Source organism: Selaginella moellendorffii, unplaced genomic scaffold (assembly GCF_000143415.4).
Source record: "Selaginella moellendorffii unplaced genomic scaffold, v1.0 SELMOscaffold_3, whole genome shotgun sequence".
Taxonomy (NCBI): domain Eukaryota; kingdom Viridiplantae; phylum Streptophyta; class Lycopodiopsida; order Selaginellales; family Selaginellaceae; genus Selaginella; species Selaginella moellendorffii.
Window position 1 is genome coordinate 1,917,329 of NW_003314264.1, and position 23,540 is coordinate 1,940,868.

A 23,540-nucleotide genomic window follows, 5' to 3' on the forward strand; every position below is an offset into this window, starting at 1 on the left:
ATTCCGCTGCATTGGTGACACTGCCAGGCTCCCGCGCCCGCTCCAGGCCAAGATCTCGGATGCCCAATCCATCACCAGCGGCAACACGGGCATGAAACTCGTCATGGCGATTGGCTACAGCGGGCACAACGATCTGGTCCAGGCGTGCCAGGCGCTGGCGCGCGAGGTGGAGCAGGCGAAACTGGCTGTGGAGGAGATTGACCAGATCAACCTGGCAAAGAGATTGATGCTGGGCGAGCGGTGCGAGGATGTTGGCGCGCCGGAGCTGCTCGTTCGCACCAGCGGCAAGCAGCGGCTGAGCAATTTCATGCTGTGGCATCTCGCATACTCGGAGCTCGTGTTTGAGAAGATGCCCTGGTGGAATTCCAGGGGCGTATGAGGACCTTCGGAGTAAGACACTAGAGTTAATGGCATAAAGTAAGATAGAAAAACTGTTGGACAATAAAAGGAGTAAAAGGAGCAATAGTAATCACAAAATCTTTTATAAAGATATCTTAGGTGTATCAAGATGGTTAGTCATATACTTTAAGAAAGAAAGCACAAAACTACATGTGTCAATAACACTAACACTGGGGATTTCATAGATAACTAGAGTGGAATATGGACATGATGCATACATCAACCATTAGTCAATAGGCAAAAGGCAATAGTGCCGCAAGAGACCCACACCCCAGGAGTGGGTGACACTAAGCACACTAGAGATGGAGATAGTAGAAGATTCCTTGGTCTCATGTTTCTTGGTGGGCACCATGAGATTATGTAAACAAAATAAGAATGAATGAATGAATATCTTTACTTGTTTAGAGCATTTACCAACATGTGTGAGGTTACAGTTTGTTTATCAGGGTTTTACAGTTAGCTGTCCATGGTTGTTAGTAACTACTCTAGTGTTGTTGAAATTTAGAGTTCTTGTGGCAGTAGAAGCATAAATATATGGACATATATACATGTATAATGTTACATGGTGACAATATTAATTGGACCTTCTGATTGAGATCCTGGTAAATACCTAAACTCGAATTTGCAATTATAATGAAGACAGAATCAGAAGAGTGAATCAAATTTCCCTTGCAAGGTTCCATTCACTCCACCAAAACTGGTGGACAGCAACTCATCAGCTCCAACTCAAATGCTCTGGTCATGTTCATTTTGGGTGAGTACTTCAATCACCAGATTCGTTGATTGATTGCCAACGTCGGTGAGACTTATCTTCTCTAGACGTCATTATGGCACTGCAATCGAGTATAATAGCATCGGAACCACCATGGATGTAAGAACTTTCAATTCGAGAAGAACAATGGTGGACACAATCCTCCATATCAATTGACATGAAGACTTGCTCCTCCAGTTCAATTGGATGTGCGTTGGAAGCAAAGCTACCCTTTACAGACAAGAGTTAGTACGCATGTGATTCTTTGAGTTACCAGAGAAAAATGTAATATGGCTCTATGGAGCAAGAGTTTCTCTGTACATGCGAGGCACACAAAGTGATTCTAAGCCTGGGCATAAGAATCAAGCAGTAAGTCCTAAATGCGAGAAACTATTGCCTGGAAGAATTTTGGAGGAACAATTGGTGGCCTGATTGGCAGTTCTCTACATAACAAAAAAAGTTGTCTTTAGAACTTTGCAACAAGAGGAATTAGAAAGTCATAGCTCTTGGTCTCAAATATCAATATAGTGAGACACTCAGCCCCTCTATTTACAACTCCTTGGGACACCTACTTGTCTGATATCACCTTATATTGAAGTTAATAGCCAAAATGCCTTTTTTTTAACAATTTCAAACAAATAAATCACAAGCATGAAAACTCAAGCAATTAAAAGCTCAAAGAAGCTTATAGCTAAGTCTTGCTTAACAATAATCATGAGTCTCGCATAAACTAATTTCAATGCTAAAGAAGAAATCATAGTATAACCATTAATATCATCCTTAACACATCTATAAGCTAAACTTCATAATGCGAAGCTAATGAAGAGCATTTTTACATCAATCCAAAAATTAATCATAACAAAGTGATGCTCAACAAGTGATCATTTAATTGATCCTCTATAAATCTATCTATAGCCAGACATAACTCACTGCATAATAAGCATAAGAAAAATCATCACCAATCAATATATTTCAACTTAAATCTAACAAAGATTTAAATATTTTAATATTAATCATTAACTCTTCTCTCTTAAAACTAATAAAATCTATGATTGAATCATTTTTCAAAGAAAAGCTCAAAATTCAACCCTTATTAAACAATTTTATCTAGAACACAACTAACTCAACTTGCTACTTACCTCGTTTGAACACTAATATATTTATTAATTAGTAAATGCACAAATGCCAATAATATAAAGTTATAACCCAAACATTAACACTATATTCATCAAGACTAATGAAACGTAATATCAATCATACGGAAAGACATCTCATCTCAATTGAATCTCAATATCAACAATGTTAATGATAAGGGATTAGTTCAATACCATCAACATTAAAACAAAGTTAGAAGAAAACAAGAGTGAATCACCACTCAAAACTCTCCAAAAACTAAGTTAACCAAAGTCAAAAATACCTTACTCAATATCTGAGACCAATTCTCTAACAATACTCAGTTATAGATAACACATTATCAAGGAGTGAATCATCACATCCAAGATTCAATGAAATCCAACACCACAGACTAAACGTAACTAAATGACATTATCAAAAGTAGAATCAATATGCTATTATGGAAAAACCATATAAGTCTAACGATATGATCATTCGCAACACCATCTGGTAAAGTAAGCCCATCACTACTAAATCATCATCAAATAAAGCAAGTGTCAAACAATCCTAAACAAAGTTTACAAGTAATCACTAATCGCAGAGCAACTAACAATCACTCTTCAACTTGTCTTCATAATACCCAAATATTAAACTCACATCATCAAGTCATATGCTTGTCCAATATGAATGTAATACCCTAAGTACAAGATATTAGCTCATAGATAACCATGAACTAAATGACCACTTGAATTCAACTCAACTACAATAAGCTTACTAATGCATTTAGCTAACAACGCTGAGTAGACCTTGAAAAGGCTAGCTATGCATGATTAATATTTAGCTAAAACTAAAGTGAAGACTATGAGATGGACTCATATTGGTACACAACCTCTTCATAAACAAAGCAATAGTATGGGTATCAACATCTCAACCTCAAACAACTAAATTAGACATTACCATCATCAGCCAAAGCACAGAGCCACCAAGACCAAGTCAAGATCAATGAGAGTTCATTATTTTTATAGAGTATAACAAAATGCAAGGTGCAATCTACCACTTAGCATAATATTACAAAAGAAAAGCATAAAGGTCACCTTTCTAAAAAGTGTAATATCCACTTTTGTACACCAACTCTAGACTCTATCCAACTCAATTGCTTTAACCCCAAAGATTAGCATCCCTTTTGGGTTACATCATACAAACTACCTACTAATGTTTAAGCCAACTGAAGTCAATTTTAACCCCTTCACTAATTTGTACTGACTTATGAAAACAGAATGGTTTTTAAATAAAGTGATTGACAGATTAGCCATTGAAAAAGCTTAAGAAAATTTGTGGAAAATTTTCCATCTTAGAAAAAAAATGACTCTTAGTCTAGGAATGCAAACTTTTAAGACTCAACCAACTTCCTCCTTCCTTAGTATCAAAAGTTAATCTCTAGGACAAATTTGAAACTTGACATGGGACGAACACCATTGTGTTCAGGACAATCTCTACATGGTAAATATGCCAAATGAGCAAATCTAAACACTTTTTATAAATAGCATTTAGGACCAGAATGAAACTAATATAAAGGGTATAATAGCGAGGGTGTTTGGCAGACACGGTAAACTATCATTTAGTGAATATTAAGGGACCAATATCAATATCGCAAAGGTTTTTGATACTAGCAAGTGCAAGTCAATAATATATGTTTCTCAAACTAAGTTGAGTATGCTCAGCAAGAAACACATAGGGTTCTTACTTTATGTTTATCTAATTTAAGTGCATGGTCATTGACTAGTTTCTCAACTAGTTCAAGTGGGAATTGATAATGAGTGTAGCAATGCCGACCTTTTAGTATCATAGTAGTAAAGAAAGAATATTCGAAAGGATTAGCCGACAAATAACTTTCGATACCTAAAGTCACATTCATGACATCATCTCATACTAACTATCCTACCCCACAACTATAGAAATGATAAAGGCAAGGTTGAAAGATGACAAGTTTGTAACGAAAACATCATCCATCATATTTTGGGATTTTCCCAGGAAATGGTGGTAGATGATGGTTGGATTGCAGTTTTCTATATGGAGGAATGGTTAACATCCATGTTTAGGGAGATTCAACGGTGGGTGATGATGATCGAGAGAACATACACCATATTTAGTGTTTACCCATTTGGCTTTAAACTTAACTAGCTGGGTAAAATAAAGGTAATTAATCACAAATAATTATCTTTCTAATTAACTGTATTACTATACAGAAATTGACACTTTGAATGTCCCTAGTGAAACCAAAGGAAACCACTCCAATGCTCATGGCAACAACAATAGGACCTTCATAATGAGCACTTCGAGTTTGAAGAAGAAGACATCAAGCCATTATATGATGATGACTCAAACATGATAAGAAGGTCTGAGATCTATGTGAACTTTCTGGATTTCATAATGCATTCTATGACACCAACTGCTGACACGATTGTAAACCTTTTTGCAGGCACAAGGAACTCCCTCCAAGCATATCAAAATGATAAGAGACAAGTGATGGTGATGGAGGAGAACTCGGATGTAGTTGCTTATATAAAAAAAAATTAAGCTTAAGGATACATCACCATCAACAGCAGTAGGAAAATTAAAACAACCTAAAACGAGTCATGGAATTGATGTCAACGAAATAATTATAGACTTGTTGGAGGACTCTAACTAGATATACACTAAAGTTCACAATTATTATGTAATATTGTATTACTATTAAGTTTTAGATAAGTAAAGTAGCTTAATCCAATTTAACTATCAGTACCAAAATAAAAAGCAAGAATTGACAAAGTTACTTTACATAAAAAAACCCTAAGAACTATTAGCATAAAAAATTAATTAATAATAACATTATAGTATAGATAAAGAACTATTTAACCCCAAATAGAAGCCTATATATGCTATTAAAACATATTCAAGCACACACTTGCTATTTGAAAGGAAATTCTAGTCCATGTCAGACTCGCTAGGAAACTTTACTCCACCTTCATCTAGATGGTTTTTCTTGGGATGAAGACCATATGGTGGTGTCACAACCTCTTCACATTCAGAATCAGATGAAATGTTAATGATGGGCAGTCTCTTCAATAGATGGTTCTTACTCTAAATTCATTTGTGCACCAAGTTGATGAAATGGGCAATCTTTAGCATGATAGGGTGAGTCTAGGCACTAGAACAAGTATTCCTCACTTGTTTTATAAGGATATAACTCCACTTTTTAGTGCTCATCACCATGCATTTGTGAAGAAAGTTTTGATGAAGCGTTTGGTTTTTGATCTTTGGAAGAAGCATTTGGTTCCTCATCTTTGGAAGAAGTAGATCCCCAGATGAAAACATTAGAAGCCCTAGTAGATGGAGCAAAAGGCCATTCAGGACTAGAAGGAGGAGTCCAACTTGACATTGCCATAGAAATTATACAAGACTTTTGATATATACACTACTAGGCAAAAGTCTGTGGCCATTAACAATTAAGCCCTCTTTATATACTAAGGTATACATAAAGTCCAAATCAAATAAAGTTTCAAATTCACCAATGCATAAACAGTCAAACAAGTAAATATAAAATAGCTACAAGACAGTGGATCTATAAAAATAAGACAAGTAGGCTATCATTTAGCCTGGAGCCTAAGAAATAGCTCAGAAGTCTACAATAAAGAATTAATAGGCTAACTTTTAAACAACACATGGCAGTATAGGTTGACAAGTTAAAATACAAAAGGTATTGTAATAATTTGCTGTGCATTACATGCAACAATGCTTGGTTTGCTCAATAGTAGTGTCATTGAGTAATTAAATTGATCAATAATTATAAATACGTTTATAATTTATAAATCAAGATTAATCTTATTGCATATTAACCATTAGATGGTACAATAAAAAGAATATACTAGGAAGTGTTTAGGAAAGTTTATAAATTATAAACATGTTTATAAATTATAAGATTAATTTAAATGAATAACAACCGTTATATAGTAAAATATTCTAAAATATCCAAATATATTTTAAATATATTCACTACTAACAGGTTTTGTTTAAGCAAACTAAAAAGACACTATGATATAGTTGTGTATAGCCTAACTAAATAGAATATACTTTAAATATCTACTGATGTGGCTGCTGGATAACCCTTAAATTGCACCCCAGTTGGCAGGCACTTTCATGATGAGGAAGGTTAGTTCTGTTTTCTTGTTAATTGTTTATCATGTGTACAGGTCTTTGTACAATGGGCACAAAAAGCCTGGGGATGAACTTTTTTGGCGGGAGTGAGACCATGTAAATAGAAATACAAGAGGTATACAGCGTATTTATATGGCCCTCTTCCTCTGGGATCGAATCACATTCTCTTTCTCGAATCTAAATTCTTGTTTCATGGCCATCACCGCCAGCATTGCCGCTCCTTGCGCTTCCCGCCTCGGCGCGGCGACGATGCGTTTGCCTGCGGAGGTGGATCCTTTGCGGCTCCCGAACCACGTTGCAATGATCATGGACGGGAATTCGCGGTGGGCGCAGGTGCGAGGGATCGCCAAGGAGCGCCAGCTGCGAGCAGCGGCGGAGGCGTGCTATTCCAACGCCCGGGAGATCGTGAGGTTGTCCAGCGACTGGGGGATCAAAGCGCTCACGCTCTTTGCCTTCTCCACCGAGAATTTCTTGCGGCCCAGGGAAGAAGTGGATCAGTGGATGCAGCAACTTGACAGAGTTCTCAGCCTCGATGATCCTGCCACCATTTTGCTGTGCGTGGAATTTCTCGATATGGTTTTCAGCGAATGGAAATGGATTGACTGAGTGATGATTTTTGGTCAGGGATGGGATCCAATTCCACTGCATTGGTGACACTGCCAGGCTCCCGCGCCCGCTCCAGGCCAAGATCTCGGATGCCCAATCCATCACCAGCGGCAACACGGGCATGAAACTCGTCATGGCGATTGGCTACGGCGGGCACAGCGATCTGGTCCAGACGTGCCAGGCGCTGGCGCGCGAGGTGGAGCAGGGGAAAATGGCTGTGGAGGAGATTGACCAGATCAACCTGGCAAAGAGATTGATGCTAGGCGAGCGGTGCGAGGATGTTGGCGCGCCGGAGCTGCTCGTTCGCACCAGCGGCGAGCAGCGGCTGAGCAATTTCATGCTGTGGCATCTCGCATACTCGGAGCTCGTGTTTGAGAAGAAGCTATGGCCGGATTTTGGAGAAGAGGAGTACAAGAATGCCCTGGTGGAATTCCAGGGGCGTATGAGGACCTTTGGAGTAAAACATCACAGTTAATGGCATAAAGTAAACCATTCAAAGATATAAAAATTGTGCAAAAAACACAAATTTATTACAGATTTTACAGAGTAAAAGGAGCAACAGTAACCACAAAATCTTTTATAAAGATATCTTAGGTGTATCAAGATGGTTAATCATATACTTTAAGAAAGAAAACACAAAACTACATGTGTCAATAACACCAACAATGACATGATTTCATAGATAACTAGAGTGGTTCAACCATTAGTCAAAAGGCAAAAGGCAATAGCAAAACACAGGCCGCAAGAGACCCAGAAGACAGCAGAAGACCCAAACCGCAGAGACAATCATCTGAGCAGCTTATTTAAATTCCTCGGTCTCATGTTTCTTGGTGGGCACCATGAACAAAATATGAATGAATGAATTAGAGCGTGAGGTTACAGTTTGTTTATTAGGGTTTTATAGTTAGCTGTTCATGGTTGTTAGTAACTACTCTGGTGTTGTTGAAATTTGGAGTTCTTGTGGCAGTAGAAGCTCTAGATGTTTCATCAGTCTTATTTCATAAATAATTTTCAGAAAGGTTCATGGACATATGTACATGTATAATGTTACATGGTAACAGGACCAGAAGTTATCTAAACTCGAATTTGCAATTGTAATGAAGACACTACAGAGAATCAGAAGAGTGAATCAAATTTCCCTTGCAAGGTTCCATTCACGCCACCAAAATTGGTTGACTGCAACTCATCAGCTCCAACTCAAATGCTCTGGCCATGTTCAGTTTGGGTGAGTATTTCAATCACTGGATTCGTTGATTGATTGCCAACGTTGGTGAGATCTTCTCCAGACCTCATTATGGCGCTGTCATCGAGTATGATAGCGTGTGGAGAAGAACAATGGTGGACACAATCCTCCATATCAATTGACTTGAAGACTTGTTCCTTCAGTTCGGTTGGATGTGCGTTGGAAGCAAACCCACTCTTGTCTATACACGTGACAGACAAGAGTTAGTACGCAGGTGATTCTTTGAGTTACCAGAGAAAAATGTAACATGGCTCCATGGAGCAAGAGTTTCGTATAGAGCCTGTACATGCGAGGCACACAAAGTGATTCTAAGCCTGGGCATAAGAATCAAGCAGTGAGTCCTAGATGCAAGAAACTGTTACCTGGAAGAATTTTGGAGGAACAACTGGTGGCCTGATTGGCAGTTCCCTACATAACGAAAAAAGTTGTAAACAAAGCCTTTAGAACTTTGCAACAAGAGAACTTAGAAAGTCACAGTTCTTGGTCTCAAACGTCAATACAGTGAGAGAGCTTGGCCCCTCTATCTACAACTCCCTGGGACACCTACTTGTTCAATATCACACCGGCATGCACAACCTTTTCTGCCAACATAAACATCAAATTTTCTTTTGATGTTATAAGATTCAGCCACTCCACCTCCATTTTCACCATAGACTGAAGTTCTGTAGGCTTGCAAGTTCACTCCAATTTTAAAGGCTATCTGGAGATTGTTGATAACCAGAAGGAAGTTACATTTATTCCACAGTTGTACTAGCTTGTCCAGGGGGTGAAAACCTGAAAAGAGTGGTTGAGAGTTCAGATTGATCGTAAAGTGGAGATACCTGTCAATCACCACAACTTTCCTCTCACCTTTGTAGGAAGACAAAAGAACATGTCAATGCACAAACTCATGGCTCATGGCTAAATACCTCTTAGGCCGGTGAGCTCCATGAGCAAGATAGTTTTAAACTATAGACACCTCTTGTTAAGAAAGCCTGGACTGTGACAAGAATAAAGGAAAAGAAAGACTGTAAGCAATTAACAGAATTTGGGATGACTTTTCTCGAGCCACATCCACAATTATTACATGTTTTTGGGTGGTCATGGGTGCCCAGATGGAGGCATAAGACCACAGGGAATCCATGCTAACCTCACAAGGCTTATCCCCATAAACCACCTTGGGTTTCAAAGCGTCATGGATATATGTCAGCGGTAGCTCCATAAATTTCATTTAAATATATAAGGATATTTTCTTGCACTTTATTTTATTAATGAATGCGAAAATGCAAGGCAGATTAGTGTTTGCGCATTGATTTTCTCCCACCGCCTCTGTTGGTGTCGCTATAGCTACGATTTTGGGCGTGTAGCCGCAAAATGCCAAATGAAAAGGAGGGAGCTTGCTGAGTTAGTGGTTTGCTACCGCGGGCAGGAAGGTTTGGCCGCTTGGGTGTGACATGGTTGCTCTGTTGTGTCTACCAAGAATAGAACTTCATAGGTGAAATACAAATCTTCTCTAGTCAATGTCATTGAATATTTACCAGATTTTGCTAAGTACTAGGATGTTTATAAGCTTGCAAGTTGAGAATTTCCAAGCTAGCCCTCTTGGCTCGTTCTTTGTCTCCAAAAAGCTTGGAAGCTCCTAGCAAAACCATCCACGATGCCACATCCGGGAGAAATGGCATGCTATGTAAAAGCTCCTCCGCCCTCTTAAGGCGTTTGGACCTGGCCAGCATCTCAACCACAGCGTTGTAATGACATAGCTCCGGAACAAGACCGAAACTTCCGACCATCCAATGGAACGCATGCCACGTGTCACTCCACATGCCAGCGTGGCAGTAGCCCACCAGCAGCGCCAGGAATGTGATGCCATCCGGCATCGCCCCCTCAAGCACCATGGCGCCAAAGCAGTGCCCGAGGATATTCCCATGCCCGTGGTGGGCATATCCCGCCAGGAGGATATTCCACGGCACCGCGTCGCCACTGCACGTCGCCGCGGCGACGAGCTCCTCAACCTGCGGCAGCCGCCCCGCGGCGGAATATGCCGCTGCGATGGCGTTGCGGGATGCCGCGCTCCACGCCGGCATCCGATCAAACGCGAGCCTGGCGTCGTGGAGGCGATCCGCGAGGAAGTAGGCGGTGATCATCGCGTTCCAGGAGATGGCGTTCCTCTCGGGCGCCTCGTCGTGGATCCTCCGCGCCTCTAGGGCATTGCCCACGGATCCCTCGGCGGCGATCATCGCGTTCCAGGCGACGGTGTCCCACTGCGGCATCTTGTGGAAGGCGGCCCTGGCCTGGCGGAGGGAGAGCTGCGCGTGGGCGGCGATCAGGGTTGTCCAGGATACCACATTCTTGTGGATTTGGGGCAGGGAATCGAACGCGCGCAACGCCTCCGCTGCCCGCCCGGCGTGGATCAGCCCCAGCAAGAGAATGTTCCAAGATACCACGTCCCAGTGAGGGAATCTCCCAAACAGGGCGTTTGCTCCGTCCGTGAGGCCCCTCTCCACGGCCAAGATTCCCAGCAGCGCGTTCCAGGCAATGGCGCTCCTTTGCGGCATATTCTCGAACACCGCGAGAGATTCCTCCAGATGCCCGCGCTGGGCATTTGCCTGGAGAAGAGCTGTCCAGGATGCCCCGTCCCAGGCGGGCATGGCGTGGAGCATATTCCACGCCCGCTCCAGATGCCCGGCCTGCGCATATCCCGTGACCATGGCCGTCCACGAGAGGGAATCCCTGTGGGACATTGCGTCGTGGAGCTTGCGCGCTTCTTCCACGAGCGATGCCTGCGCTAGGGCTTGGATCAGGGACGTGATCGCGATCACGCTTGTCAGCGGCATTCTGTCAAGGAATTCCTTGGCCAGATCGAAGCGATTGCTCTGGGCGCACGCCAGGATCATGGAGTTCCAGCTGATGGAGTTTCGCTCGGGCATTCCCAGGAATTCCGCGCTGGCTAGCTCGATCTCGCCGATCCGGCCATAGGCCACCACCGCCGCCGTCGCAGACACCACGTCCCACTGTGGCATCCTGTTCTTCACCTCCATCGCCGCCTCGATCTGGCCGTGCTGCCCGAATCCCCCAAGCGCCGCGTTCCAGGAGAAGACGTCCCTCTCCGGCATCGCGGTGAACGTCTCCAGGAGCTCGTCCAGGAGCCCTTGTTGTGCGAGCGCCTGGATTGCAATGTTCCAGGCCACAGCATCGCGCATCGGCATCAACTGGAAGATCGCGGACGCCTCCTCGACGAATCCCAGCTGCGCGTAGGCAGTGAGGATGCTGTTCCAGCTCAAGCCATCTCGCTTCTCCATCCGATCATAGATCTCTTTGGCTTGCAGCAAATGCCCATTCGCGGCATTCACGCGAATCATCGCGTTCCAGGCCACAACATCGGGCTTTCTAATCTTCCAGAAAATCTCCATCGCTTCTTTGACAAGGCCGTGCTCTCCGTACGCAGCCAACACCGCCGTGTACGACACAACGTCCGGCCGCGGCATCTTCTCGAGGTTGGCCCGGGCATGGTGAATATGCCCATTGTGGGCATATGCCGCGATGAGGATATTCCACGAGTATGTATTGGGCGAGTGTATGGCATCAAAGACTCTTTGCGCCTCGCCAACGCTGCCGCACTTCCCATACATTTCGAGCAGCGCATTGGCCAGGAATCTGTCCGTGGAGAGTTGGTCGCTGGCGAGAATATCCGCGTGGATTTGCCGGCCCCTGGCGAGGTCGCGCAAGCTCCCACACGCTCGGACGATCCGGGCGAGCGCTAAAACCTCTTGTTGGTCGCCCAAAATTCGCGTTTGATCCTCTCTCGCCAGCCGCAATAGCGACACCCTCATGAATCTGGCATTGTTCTAAGTTTTTGCGAAAGCGAGAGTTAGCGTGGAGAGGTCTTTCAAATGACTTGACTTTGAATGGAAGTTCTCGTTCTTTTCTCCCGCATTGAAAATCTTTGGCGTGTTGGAAGAAGTTTTCCATCGAAACTTCACTCCCTGTATGAACCCCTCTCTCTCAAACGTTCTCTTTTCTAGCTAGCGTATGGAATGGAATTCCTTTCCTTCGTTTCTATATCTTCGTCTTCTTCTTCCTAGAGGCGATGGCGATGGCGGTACATGGACGCAAACTCCATGCACAGCTTCTGATCCCTGCGATCTCCCCATCCCCCCCACCCGGTGAACTTGTGGGGATAGTTATAAACATGCCGCGAGACCTCCCAGCTCGGATCGATGTTCATGATCCGGTCCTCCGGATCCACTTGCGGCCCCTCCTGCGTGAAATCCTGGCACTCGGGTTTGCCATCCTGGTGCCCCTGGTGTAAGCCACACCGCCCGAAGTGTAGCGCGCTCGTCCTCGGCCCCCGGAGAGTGTAAGCCTTCTCGTCCCAGGACGGATACACCGACGACCACAGCGTGATGTCCCAGTTGTAATCGTCGAAGTGGCAGAAGGTGGCGGCGCTCGAGTGGAGCTTGTTCCACATCGTCCGGTTGAATCCATATCCCATGTTTCCGATCTTCTCGGCGACGAGAAAGTCCCCCCGCTCGCCCCGGTTCTTGACGTCCCAGGGGGCCAAGTTCACGGCCCAGCAATCCGGGCACCTCTCGCTGGTGATCCTGGCCAGCGTCTGGATGTTCCGGTACGCGTTTGGGAATAAGTAGTGATCCTCCTCTATGAAAACTATGTGCCTGTTGTAACCCCGAGTCTCCGGAAGCCCGTCCCAGATGGTGTTCATCATCCACCACCAGTGGTGCTTGAGCGAGACGATCCTCGGGCTGCGGTGGTTTCCATACTGATCCGCCTGCCCCTCGCACTTCTTGGCCACTGGATCGTCCTTGTTCTTGCAATCGCCGGGAGAGGTCCCCGGGAAGGACGAGGGGAAGAGGTGTGGCGAGTAGGCCGCGAAAAGCTGCTTTACCTGGCAGAAGTCGATCTTCTCGACGAGCTCCGCCATCTCGGGATAGAACCCATCGTGGCTGACGATGAGGAGTGTCTCGTTGATCCCGTCCACGCGCGAGAGGCCCTCGATCACCACCCGGAGGTACTGTGGCCGGTTGTGGACGTAGAGCACGACGATGATGTGATCCCTGGCGAGCGCTGGGAAGAGTTCCCTGTTGCGAGGCGGCAGCGCGTTTCTTCCCTGGGCCCAAAGGGAGGAATTGGTGGGCTCACGGACAATGGCCGGCTCCTGGATCTCTACGCCCTCCTGGACGAGCGCCTCCTTGAGGACGATGATGGGACCTAAGGCTCGCCCGCCGCCGGGGGTGGTGTCGAATCTGGCGAAGCCCGAGCTGCTGAGCAAGATCCCCACCACGGAGATGAGAATCAAGAAGGCGAGCAGCAGATGCTGGAGATTGGGGCGCGCCCTGCCGCTGCTCACCATTTCCGCTGGATCATGCCAAGAGCTCAAGCGGATCTTTCTTTTAGGTTGAACTACCAAGAAAGCGTGGCGCCAACGGCAGCGCGGAGAATTTCGCCAATACCTGTTCCGATCGATCGACCCTGGCGATCTTGCTCCGAAATTCGCCGCTTGGCGCCGCCATTGTATCGTTCCTGGGGAGGAGGAACAGACAAAGCCCCCTTTAACGAACACAGTTTATCGAGCCTTATCCAACGGCCGGTGATGCCCATTTCCTATAAACCGTTGGATCTTTAAACCCTAAGCCCTTCGTCGATTAGGGTTCATGATCCGGTTCGCGAGGGAGGCGCGGCTGATCGAGAAGGGCACGGCTTATAACGAGAAATTGAGGGGCAAGGACAGGAAGCTGGGGCGGGAGGATCTCGTAAGGATTGCTCTTGATCGAGAGGGCGCCATTGAGGAACTGGCAAGAGCGGCCGGGTTCTTTCCAGGCGGCAGAAGCGGAAGATGTCGAGAGGCCGAGGAATGCGATGGACGATGAGGCATTGCGCGCACTGATCGCGAGGTGCCTAAGCTTTCTTCTTGGCGATGGAGCCGAGCAGGTTTGCTTTTCTTCTCTCTCGATTGATCCAGGGAAATGCGGCAGGAATCGGCGGATGATCGCTCGCGATGAATCGGTATTTCCCGAGAGTGCTGCTCGCGCGGCAGCGGCGATTGTCCCTCCTCCAGCAGCACATTCACGCCGCGAGGGCTCCAGCGGTCAGGGATGCCTCCTCGGATAGCTCCTCGGATGAGGAGGCGGAGGATCGTCCACCCAGGGGTAGCAACAGGAATATTACGAGCGCAAGGAGCGATCTCGCTGTTGTGAATCCCTCTGCGGCGGGTTCGTCGCTGGATCTCCCCGCAGCAGCGGCGGAATCCAGCCTCGCCGCCGCCGAGAGCTCCGAGAGCTCCAAATCCCTCTCGCTCGTCGCTCGCAACGTCCTCCTGATCGCCAGCGACGAGGACCACGACTGGGCGAGCAAGGCCGAGTACTTGCAGCCGTGGAGCGGCATGGCCACCGAGGACGACGTGATCCACGTCCTGGAGAACATCAAATCTCCCAAGCTCGCCTCCCGCGTCTTCAAATGGGCAGCTCGCCAGGAGGATTTCGAGCACACGGTCTTCACCTACAACGCCTATCTCAACGCTCTCGTCAAGGGCGGCCATGGCTCCAAGGCGCGCAAGATCTTCGACGACATGCTCTACAAGGAGTGCCTCCCAAACATCTACACTTATGGGATCGTTCTCCGCGGCCTCTGCGACGATGCCAAGACCGACGCGGCGCTGGAGCTCCTCCAGGACATGGAATCCAAGATGCTCACCCCGACCACCTTCATCGTCAACATGCTCGTCAGCTGCCTCTGCAAGAACGGGAAAGTTGACGCGGCCTACGAGCTCTACAAGCGGCTCAGCGACGAGTGCTCGCTGGACAGGATCTCCTACAACATGCTGACTTACGGGCTGTGCAAGGCGGACCAGATCGACCGTGCGCTGGCGGTGTTCGGAGAGATGGAGGAGAATGCCGTGGTTCCATCGCTGCTCACGTACAACGGGCTGCTGTATGGGTACTGCAGAGCCGGCAGGATGGAGCAAGCGATGACTTTGCTGGAAGAGATGATCGAAGGGAAGAAAGGCAGCGACGTTGTCCCGGACATGTACTCGTACAACACGGTGATCAGCGGGTTTTGCAAGGCCAGGCAGCTGCCTACCGCGCGGTACGTGCTGCGGAGGATGATCAAGAGTGGATGCAGCCCGAATGTGGTAACTTTCAACACGCTGCTCGACGGGCTGTGCCTGACCGGGAAGCTGGACGAGGCCAACGCCATGTTTGAGTACATGGTGGAGAGGAACTGCGAGCCGACGGCTGTGACTTACACCGTGCTCATAACCGGGCACGCCAGAGCTCTCCGCATCGACAAAGCCAACGATTACTTCGTGGACATGCTTCGCCGGGGAGTGGAGCCGAATGTTTACACGTACACCGCGCTGATCGGGGGGCTGTGCGACGCCAACAAAGTCGAGGACGCGCTGGAGATCCTGAAGCGGATGTCGAGCACCGGGAGGGAGCCGAATGTGGTTACGTACACGAGAGTGATCGGTGCTCTCTGCAAGGGCGGACAGATCGAGCGAGCGACGAAGCTGTTCAATGACGCGATGGGGAGTAGGACGGCCAAGTGCAAGCCGGACTCGTACGCGTACAGCACGATCATCTACTGGCTGTGCCGGCAGAGCAAGTTCCTGGAGGCGTACGAGTATTTCCTCCGGATGGTGGAGTCCAAGCTCGTGGCCAAGCCGCACATATACAAAGCTATGGCGGACGGGCTGGAGCTGGTTCAGGAAACGGAGAAGGTGGAACGCGTCTGCCTGGAAGCAAGTGCTCACGGCATTGAGCTTCAGCAGAAGGACGCGCCGCAGCCGCTGAATCCACATTTACCACGGAGGAAGGCCAGGAAGGAGGTCTTTCTTCACAAGTGGGAGATAACCAAGAGAGCTCTGTAGCTCCTTTGGTCGAGGTAAGCTATCAATCATTCTCCAGGAGGGGCCATGGACGGAGCTCAAATTCGCTCCAAGGGACTGTGCCATGAACCGGAAGGCCTGAAGCCCGACCTCGAGAGGTACCTGTTTTGAGATTTTCACCTCGCTTCTGCGGGACTTAGCGCATTGTGATTGCGGCAGAGATGTGGGTGCGAGTTCTCTCCCGGAGAGAAAACGGTGGTGAAGATGCAACAAGTGCGTAGAGGAAGAGACGTGGCTGATCGAAAAGAATTGAAGCGTTCGGAAGCTGAGGCGATTGTCATAGCTATAGTTGATACGGTTTATAAAAGATCGAAGATTTGGCGTCACGGGACAAGAAGGTTTGATCGCGCGGGAATTTTAGAGTGAATTTCAAAAGCCCTGAAGCCCTAGGTCTATTTCCCGCGGTGGAGGATCTTGCGAGAGCTTCATCCACCTCCAGTGGCACCGTGCGCCGAGCATCTCCTCCGGCGTTCCTCTCTCTTGGAGATCCCTCTTGTCGCCAGGGCTGTTCGCGGATCACAAGGTCCACCTGCAAATGTACGCCCTCGCTCGACCGGCGGAGGAGAGAACATCGTTTTTTATTCGCACTGGTGGCAGCACGGGATCATTCACAGCGGAGGAGCGGCATGGCCTCCCGCGTCTTCAAATGAATTTCCAGGACGCGGCCTCGCCTTCCTCCTCCATCCAAGATGCTCGCCCCGGCCAACTTCATGCTCGTCGGTCCGCAAGAACGGGAAAGCCCACAAGGGACGAGTGGTCGCTCAAGTCTTTTACAACAGACTTCCGGGCTGTGCAACTGTAGAGACCGGGAGAATGGAGCAGGCGATGGTAGAGATGATAGAAGGAAAGAAAGGCAGCGACGTTGTCCCGGGCATGTACTCGTACAACACGGTGTTCAGGGGCATGGTACGTGCTGAGGAGGCCGGCGGACGGGGTTGGAGCTCGAGAAGGTGGAACGCGTCTGCCTCGCAGCGAATGCTCATGGCATTGAGCTTTCGCTGCGCTCAATCCACATTTACCACGGAGAAGGTCTTCATTCTTGACGAGATAACGAAGAGAGCTTTGTAGACGAGGTGCGTTTCGAATCACTCTCTCCGTACTTGCGTGTTTCGATCGTCTATCCGGATTGACTCGCCCAGGTAACGGTCACTCAAAAATGTTTTGGGCCACCTTGTACAAAAGAAGAAATGGCCGTCCTGGGAAATCTTGGCAGATGCCCGGAGAGGACGCTGCTCGTTGTTGGTCACGCTTGACGAGCCAAGAGCAACGATGGTGGTGACCAAAACAATGCAACACCAGCAGGGTGGCGACCAGGTGGTGCTACGGAAGGGCCCGTGGATGCCAGAAGAGGACGAAGTGCTGCTTGAGTACGTTCGTCAATACGGTCCCAGGGACTGGAGCTCCATTCGCTCCAAGGGACTGTTGCCACGAACCGGGAAATCGTGCAGGCTGCGCTGGGTGAACAAGCTCAAGCCCGACCTCAAGAGGTACCTGTTTGAGATTTTCACTTCTTCTTTTCCCTCGCTTGTGTGGGACTAATCGCATTGTGATTGCGGCATAGAAGTGGGTGCAAGTTCTCTCCCGAGGAGGAGAAAATGGTGGTGAAGATGCAATCCAAGCTTGGGAACAAGTGGGCTAAGATCGCTTCGTATCTCCCTGGACGCACGGACAACGACGTGAAGAACTTTTGGAGCACCAGGCAAAAGCGTCTGCTGAGAGCCTTGCAGCGTCCAAAGATGGGGTCCGGCGCGGCCCCTGGAAGCTGTGAGGCCTCCGCGGCTTCGTCCTCGGACGCGATTTACGAGACTACTGCTGCCAGTGAGCTGACAGCCTTCCAGGTGCGATGTTCAAAAGAAAACTCTTACAGTTCTTACGCTGATACGCTGAATCAACAGGTTCCTGGAGCAACAGTGCCAACCAACTTTGAGACGGCATTCTACTTTGGAGAAGACGAGCACCATGCAGGCTTCGAGGGCGGGAAGATGGAGCCATCGGAGCTTCCAAGTTTCGAGAATGGCGATCTCAGCATGGTGCCTAGCATGGAGCACATTGCAGCAGCTGGAGACCACCACTTCTTTCCGGAGTCAGGTTTCTACTTGCCCGAACAACAACGAGACGACAGTGACGATGGTGCCATCGCGGCCCCCGCTTGCTACCAGAGCTTCCAGGGAGGCTCCGGCGGATCGTCGTCAAGGATCTCCTCCAAGGCTGGAAGCCGACGCTCAAAAGTGATCAAGCGTGAGCAAGCGCGGTATGGTGTGGAAGAGAACGCGTCGGAAGAAGAGAGCTCCCATCACGATCATCGCCATCACGCCTTGCGCGGCAGCGGCGGTGGAGTTTTTGGCGTCAACTTCCTGGTGGAGCAGAGCAGCATCGGCGAGGCCAGCAGTGAGTTTGAGTTTCTTCTCCAGCAGGAAAGCCAGCAGCAGTGCTTGCTCGTCCACCACCACGACGAATTCCCGCTGCCAGGCTTGGGCGGCCATCACGGCCACTGGGACAAGCTTCCGAGCCTGGACTACTCCGCCGAGGTGAAAGGTAACGCCACCACCGCCGCCGCCACCGCGAGCATCGCCATTAGCAGCAGTAGCAGCAGTAGCAACTCCAAGACGGTGGAAGATTCATGCAGCCCCGACAGTGTTCTTGCCACTGCTCTTCCAGGGGACGTTTTCGACTGCTTGGAGCCACTCTGCCCGGCATCGTCCTCCGAGTGGTGGATGACTAGAACAAGCTAGTTCCTTTGTGTTGTTCGTAAGAACTTATCACCATCTTTTTCTTTGTGAAAGTCATTATTTTCTAAAGATGTACGAGTTAGTTTCTGCCATTCCAAATGTTAAGCATGTACCGTTCGACCTCGTCTCCCTGGGACACCAGCCATAAGATGGCGAGCCCCGGGGAGAAGCGCTGGCTTGGAGCCCTCTTCCGCTGAATTACCTTCCGAAAGAGCTCCTCCGGGTGTGAGCGGCAACTTCGACGGGCTTGTTCCTAGTGACCACGCAAGCCCAGCTGTTCATCACTTCTCGCTTGCTGCTGGACTCGACCTCCACCACTACACTGGAGCCCCAGATTGCGGGCTTCCATTGCCACTTTCCAGGCGTTCCCAGACTCGAGCTTCCGGGTGGTCTATGCCTCAGAGAGTACGTCGATCGCCTTCAACAACTACGATCATCGCTGTGGTGCGGCAGTAGCGGCAGCCGGGGAGTGGACACTGGAGCTGGCCAGGTGCTCGCCTCCAGATGGAAGCAACGTTTTTTCATCACCAAGACGAGCTTGGCATCGGTCACAGGAGTACTCGCTCAAGTCTTCGTTGATCGTGGCTTGGTGGTGAGGACTCTGGCGCGATGGAAGAGCCTGCCGCCGGAATTCATGGTCAGTGATAATTTCGTATCCCTCCCAGTTGTCTGTGGTCCTCCCATGCATGCAAACGAGCAGCAGCGGTGATGGAGTGATAGCAACCACGGCTTTGCTGCGCCTGGACGAAAGGCTGGAGCCGAGAGATCTTTCCAAGGATTTGCATCAGAGTGGTGTATCCGCGCGTGGGCTCGTGGGGAGGAGGTGGTCCTCAGCCTTCTTGAGCTTGACTTCCAGTGCGTCTACAGGATGTCGAGCCGGACATGGTCGGCACTGCCGCTGCCGGACCCCGACAACAGGATGGACTTCTACATGGGCCCTATACCGGCGGAGTGCCCTCTTTTTTCTTGCCAGGAACCATTTTGTTTTTCTTTGCAGGTGCTGCGGATGTAAGATCTGATGTTCGCTCGCAAACTCGAGACGTTACGTAAGTTTCCATTCCTTGAAACGAAAACAGTACCCGCATATCACTTTTTCTTCAGAGAGGAGTGAAGACTTCGAAGGAATAGAACTGCTCTGCCCGGCATCGTCCTCCGACTGCTAGATGACTAGAGCAAAGCTAGTTTCTTTGTGTTGTTCGTCCATTCGAAGAACTTGTCAAAGTGATTATTCATACAAATAAACACGATAAGAGGTTTCTTACTTAGTTATGACTTGCATTTGCGATTCCAACAAGGTTGAGCATGTTTCGCTCTTCCTTGAACCTCTCCAGAATGGTGCCTTTAGGACCCACTGCCACGCCTTTGTCGCCCTCTTCGCCACCTTTCACCACAATGCCCCAGCACTCTATGACGTCGGGAGTTATGGCTGCTTGGCTCGACAGCGCTGGACTGTTGAATGTCACCGACGGATACGTGCTTCCCCGATCGAATGCCGAGTGGATGAACAGCCCAAAGTGGTGAATCTGGCCCCCAAAGCCGATTCCGTTTGGTATGTTGGGAGAAGTGTAGTTTATCGCGCACTGTACGTTGGAGAAGTTTGAGAAAAGCAAAAGAAATGCGAAGAAAATTTACCCATTGCAAGTTTGAGTTTGAGCCGGATGGCCGATGGATAGCCGCTTCTGGGTACAATGTGAACAAAAAGCACTTCATGTCGCCGTAGAATTCGCTGTGCTTTTCCCACGGTTGAGAAGCATAGCCACCATAGATGCAGCCCTCTTTGTCCTTGATCACCAAGATCGTGCATCCTTTCGAAACACTGGAGATGGATCGTTCACAGAAAAGAATCTCATTGAAGAAAAGGAAAAGAGAGGAACACTACCTCACACTCTTCAAGAAGGTGTTGAAACTCGCTCCATTCACTGAGCTGTGGTAGAGGAGCATCCAGTCCTCGCACTCTTGCGGTTGTAGCTTCCCGGCGATGTGCCAAGCGTGTTCTCTTCTCAAAATAATGTTTTGGTTGTCAAGCTTTGGTGGGATCAAGAACTGAGGGACCTGGCGCCCACGGATGACTGCACTGTAGAAACAGATCTAGCTAGTTATACAGTACAGAAGAAGGAAAACTCACGAACCTGTTCCTGGAGAGTGTAATATGTTCGTGAGAAACTTTTTTGCTGAGGGCACCAGCTTACACCACCGATGAAACTCTTGAGGGGTCATCAAGAGCTTTCCTTGATCCTCCGTCCATCTCACGGGTTTTAGAAACGCTTGGACGCTTGAGTCTGGCAAGCCATCGCCAGTGACGGCGTCCTTGGGGCCAAGAACAGTCTCTAGAATGGAAAGAATCACAGCTTCAACCTCCTCTCTGACAATAACAACAAATACATGGTTTCGTTTCTTTGTAATTCCTAAAACCGAACCTGTCAACGAGATCGTCGCCATTCAGATCGAGCAGCTTAAACATGAACTCCTCCACTTCGTCAGGAAAGCCTTTCTCATATTTTGCCTGTGAAAAGGAAAGAAAGAACGAAACTGAGAGTTGAGATGTCGCGAAGCAAACCTTAGCGGTGACGAAATCTCGATAAGTCATACGCTGGTCTTTCCGGAGCTGAGTAACCAGATCAAAGAGACGAGATCCAAGAGCGCCATGGATTCCGTAGTAAGCCTGCCAAAGAGAAAAGAGACTCAGTGGGGGAGAGAGAGAGAGAGAGAGAGAGAGAGAGAGAGAGAGAGAGAGGATCTTGTGTACCTGGAAGACTGAAGCGATGATATACTCTCCATTGCTTCGGGACTGCGCAGCAAGCGAGAGGTAGAGCTTCTTGAGCTGATTCACCTCCGATTCCGAGAACCTCCTGATCAGATCAACGTAGCGCCGATCGCGAAAATGTGAGAGACTAGCGCATCAATGCAGCGCCGATCGAGAAATGCGACACGCACCTGCAAACAAGCCCGAATTCCTCGTCGCGACTCTCACTGTTCCCCATCGAAAACCCTAAAACAACGTGTCAAAAGAGAAATCGCCACTTCACCGCGAAGAACGTTAAGACATTGGAGCAAATCTTTTATAAACAATGGATATAAACTTGCGAGCGATCGATTTAATTACAAAAAGTACGTCCTCTTTCTCGATCACGATTTCACGACTTCTTCGTCATGCCTTCTTTCCTCGAGCTGGTCGACGATCGATCACTCACGAGTGATTGACCGCTCGGCAGCTCTTGCGGATCTCGCCCTGCTGCCCCGTCTTCACCTTGACGCTGCCCATCTTGATCATGGCCGCCGCGAACTTGGCCCGCCAGCTCTCCTCGTCCACGGAGCTCGTCTTGATGGCCTTGCTGGTGGCCGCGTCCGAGAAGAGCACCTGGTCCGACCCCAGCACGCCCTTTTGCAGCGCCAGATTCACGTAGTAGCTGTTGTCGAAGTGGATGGGAGTGTGGGAGTCGAGCACCACCGAGTTGAATGCCGCGGCTTTCCCTGGCGGGCACTGCTTCTTCAAGGCGGTCGCGAAGTTTGGATCCAGGGTGGGATCCGTGGAAGCGTTGGCGCTGAAGTTGTACAGCCTGGGGCTGAATGTGAAGCAGTGCGCGATCCCGATCGTGTGAGCTCCTGAAGGTCAAAGTTTTTTTTTCTTTAGCGCGGCTAGAGAGTTTAAAAATTTGATTTTTACCCGAGAGAACGATCATGTCGTCTTGAGAGAGGCCCTGCGCTGCGAAGTTCTGGGTGAGCTGCGCCACGTTGAAGAACGGAGCTGGCAGGCTCGCATTTGCCTCCTTCATTCGCGAGATCGTCCCGTCTCTTCTCCCGACCGGCACCTCCCAGAACGGCCCTCCAAGCTGAGAAAGAAACGAAAAACAAGATGTGAGTTTGATCTGGAAAAGATGAGGAAAGAACAGTGCCTTGAAGACGCTGTCTCGAGCAGCGTACGCCACGATGTCTGCGCAGGACACCACTCCCGGGCACTGCGTCTCCAACGCTGCTTTGGCTGCGTCGATCACCTCGAATCCCCTCAAGCTTATGTTGGGTGGAGCGTCCTTCTCGGCAGAATTGTTCTTGGTGGAATCTATAAGCACGGAAGCGTCACACCCCTGGAATCAAAAGAAGAACAGCATGAAACTTTTAGTAGACAAAAACATAGAGAGAAATCTTACTTGGACAAAGCAGTCGTGGAACTGTAGGCGAAGCAGCCCAGCTCCAACTCCCGGCTTCCTGGTGATGGCATCCTGGACGAAGCTCTGGACCACCGCTTCCACTTGCGGGCATTGCTTCTCGTAAAATCCCACGCTCAGCTGCGAGCTAGCAACGCTTGCGAGGATCCCGATCGTTCCAAAGACCACTGCAATCCAGAGCTTCGCCATCTTTCTCACAGGCCAAAGTTCCTGCTGTGAGCCTCTTCTTCCTTCGCTGCCTTGGAGCTCGAGCTGCTTTGTCCAGGAGTTTGTCAGCTCGGGATTTTTATACCTCCCAAGATGTTTCCAATGCCTTCGCGATTTGGTTGGAAGGTTGAGTAGCTTGTGAACAAGTACATTGTCAACCACCTCCTTATGAACAGCTTTAAGCCAAAGTTTACATTTCTTCAGAATAACTCTTGACGCTTGTCAAGATCACTAGTTTGCTGCGTTGGTTGAG

General features: G+C 48.6%; 8 protein-coding genes across 9 annotated transcripts; 4 read left to right on the forward strand and 4 right to left on the reverse strand.

The window, feature by feature from the left end:
• Positions 1-103: 103 nt before the first annotated feature.
• On the forward strand, positions 104-6,547 carry LOC112344013 (dehydrodolichyl diphosphate synthase 2-like). The gene is made up of 2 exons (XM_024668148.1): positions 104-357; positions 6,493-6,547. Exons 1-2 carry the CDS (start codon positions 104-106, stop codon positions 6,545-6,547), a joined length of 309 nt encoding a protein of 102 aa, XP_024523916.1.
• Positions 6,548-6,649: 102 nt separating this feature from the next.
• LOC9643463 (dehydrodolichyl diphosphate synthase 2) lies at positions 6,650-7,538 on the forward strand. The gene is made up of 2 exons (XM_024668153.1): positions 6,650-7,011; positions 7,121-7,538. Exons 1-2 carry the CDS (start codon positions 6,650-6,652, stop codon positions 7,536-7,538), a joined length of 780 nt encoding a protein of 259 aa, XP_024523921.1.
• A 2,294-nt stretch (positions 7,539-9,832) lies between these two features.
• LOC112344025 (pentatricopeptide repeat-containing protein At2g35030, mitochondrial-like) lies at positions 9,833-12,115 on the reverse strand. The gene has a single exon (XM_024668158.1). The coding sequence runs from the start codon at positions 12,113-12,115 to the stop codon at positions 9,833-9,835; it is 2,283 nt and encodes a 760-aa protein (XP_024523926.1).
• A 70-nt stretch (positions 12,116-12,185) lies between these two features.
• On the reverse strand, positions 12,186-13,828 carry LOC9655188 (alpha-1,6-mannosyl-glycoprotein 2-beta-N-acetylglucosaminyltransferase). Its single transcript, XM_002963613.2, has one exon. The coding sequence runs from the start codon at positions 13,651-13,653 to the stop codon at positions 12,364-12,366; it is 1,290 nt and encodes a 429-aa protein (XP_002963659.1). The 5' UTR covers positions 13,654-13,828; the 3' UTR covers positions 12,186-12,363.
• A 388-nt stretch (positions 13,829-14,216) lies between these two features.
• LOC9655189 (pentatricopeptide repeat-containing protein At1g62914, mitochondrial) lies at positions 14,217-16,583 on the forward strand. The gene is made up of 2 exons (XM_002963208.2): positions 14,217-16,286; positions 16,348-16,583. Exon 1 carries the CDS (start codon positions 14,299-14,301, stop codon positions 16,168-16,170), a length of 1,872 nt encoding a protein of 623 aa, XP_002963254.2. The 5' UTR covers positions 14,217-14,298; the 3' UTR covers positions 16,171-16,286; positions 16,348-16,583.
• A 665-nt stretch (positions 16,584-17,248) lies between these two features.
• LOC9643465 (transcription repressor MYB4) lies at positions 17,249-18,980 on the forward strand. The gene is made up of 3 exons (XM_024668389.1): positions 17,249-17,675; positions 17,753-18,026; positions 18,084-18,980. The coding sequence occupies exons 1-3, from the start codon at positions 17,458-17,460 to the stop codon at positions 18,918-18,920; spliced, it is 1,329 nt and encodes a 442-aa protein (XP_024524157.1). The 5' UTR covers positions 17,249-17,457; the 3' UTR covers positions 18,921-18,980.
• Positions 18,981-20,120: 1,140 nt separating this feature from the next.
• On the reverse strand, positions 20,121-21,943 carry LOC9643466 (TLD domain-containing protein 1). Its single transcript, XM_024668271.1, has 8 exons — positions 21,852-21,943; positions 21,664-21,766; positions 21,475-21,579; positions 21,335-21,420; positions 21,047-21,279; positions 20,797-20,986; positions 20,550-20,733; positions 20,121-20,497 (listed from the first exon to the last, which is right to left on the reverse strand). Exons 1-8 carry the CDS (start codon positions 21,896-21,898, stop codon positions 20,180-20,182), a joined length of 1,266 nt encoding a protein of 421 aa, XP_024524039.1. The 5' UTR covers positions 21,899-21,943; the 3' UTR covers positions 20,121-20,179.
• Positions 21,944-21,950: 7 nt separating this feature from the next.
• LOC9655190 (peroxidase 5) lies at positions 21,951-23,478 on the reverse strand. 2 transcript variants are annotated; one of them, XM_002963615.2, is made up of 4 exons: positions 23,063-23,351; positions 22,811-22,999; positions 22,582-22,747; positions 21,951-22,520 (listed from the first exon to the last, which is right to left on the reverse strand). In XM_002963615.2, exons 1-4 carry the CDS (start codon positions 23,267-23,269, stop codon positions 22,105-22,107), a joined length of 978 nt encoding a protein of 325 aa, XP_002963661.1. In that variant the 5' UTR covers positions 23,270-23,351; the 3' UTR covers positions 21,951-22,104. The 2 variants fall into 2 exon arrangements, with proteins under 2 accessions (XP_002963661.1, XP_024524040.1); XM_024668272.1 differs by having other exon boundaries at positions 22,582-22,999; positions 23,063-23,478.
• Positions 23,479-23,540: the final 62 nt, after the last annotated feature.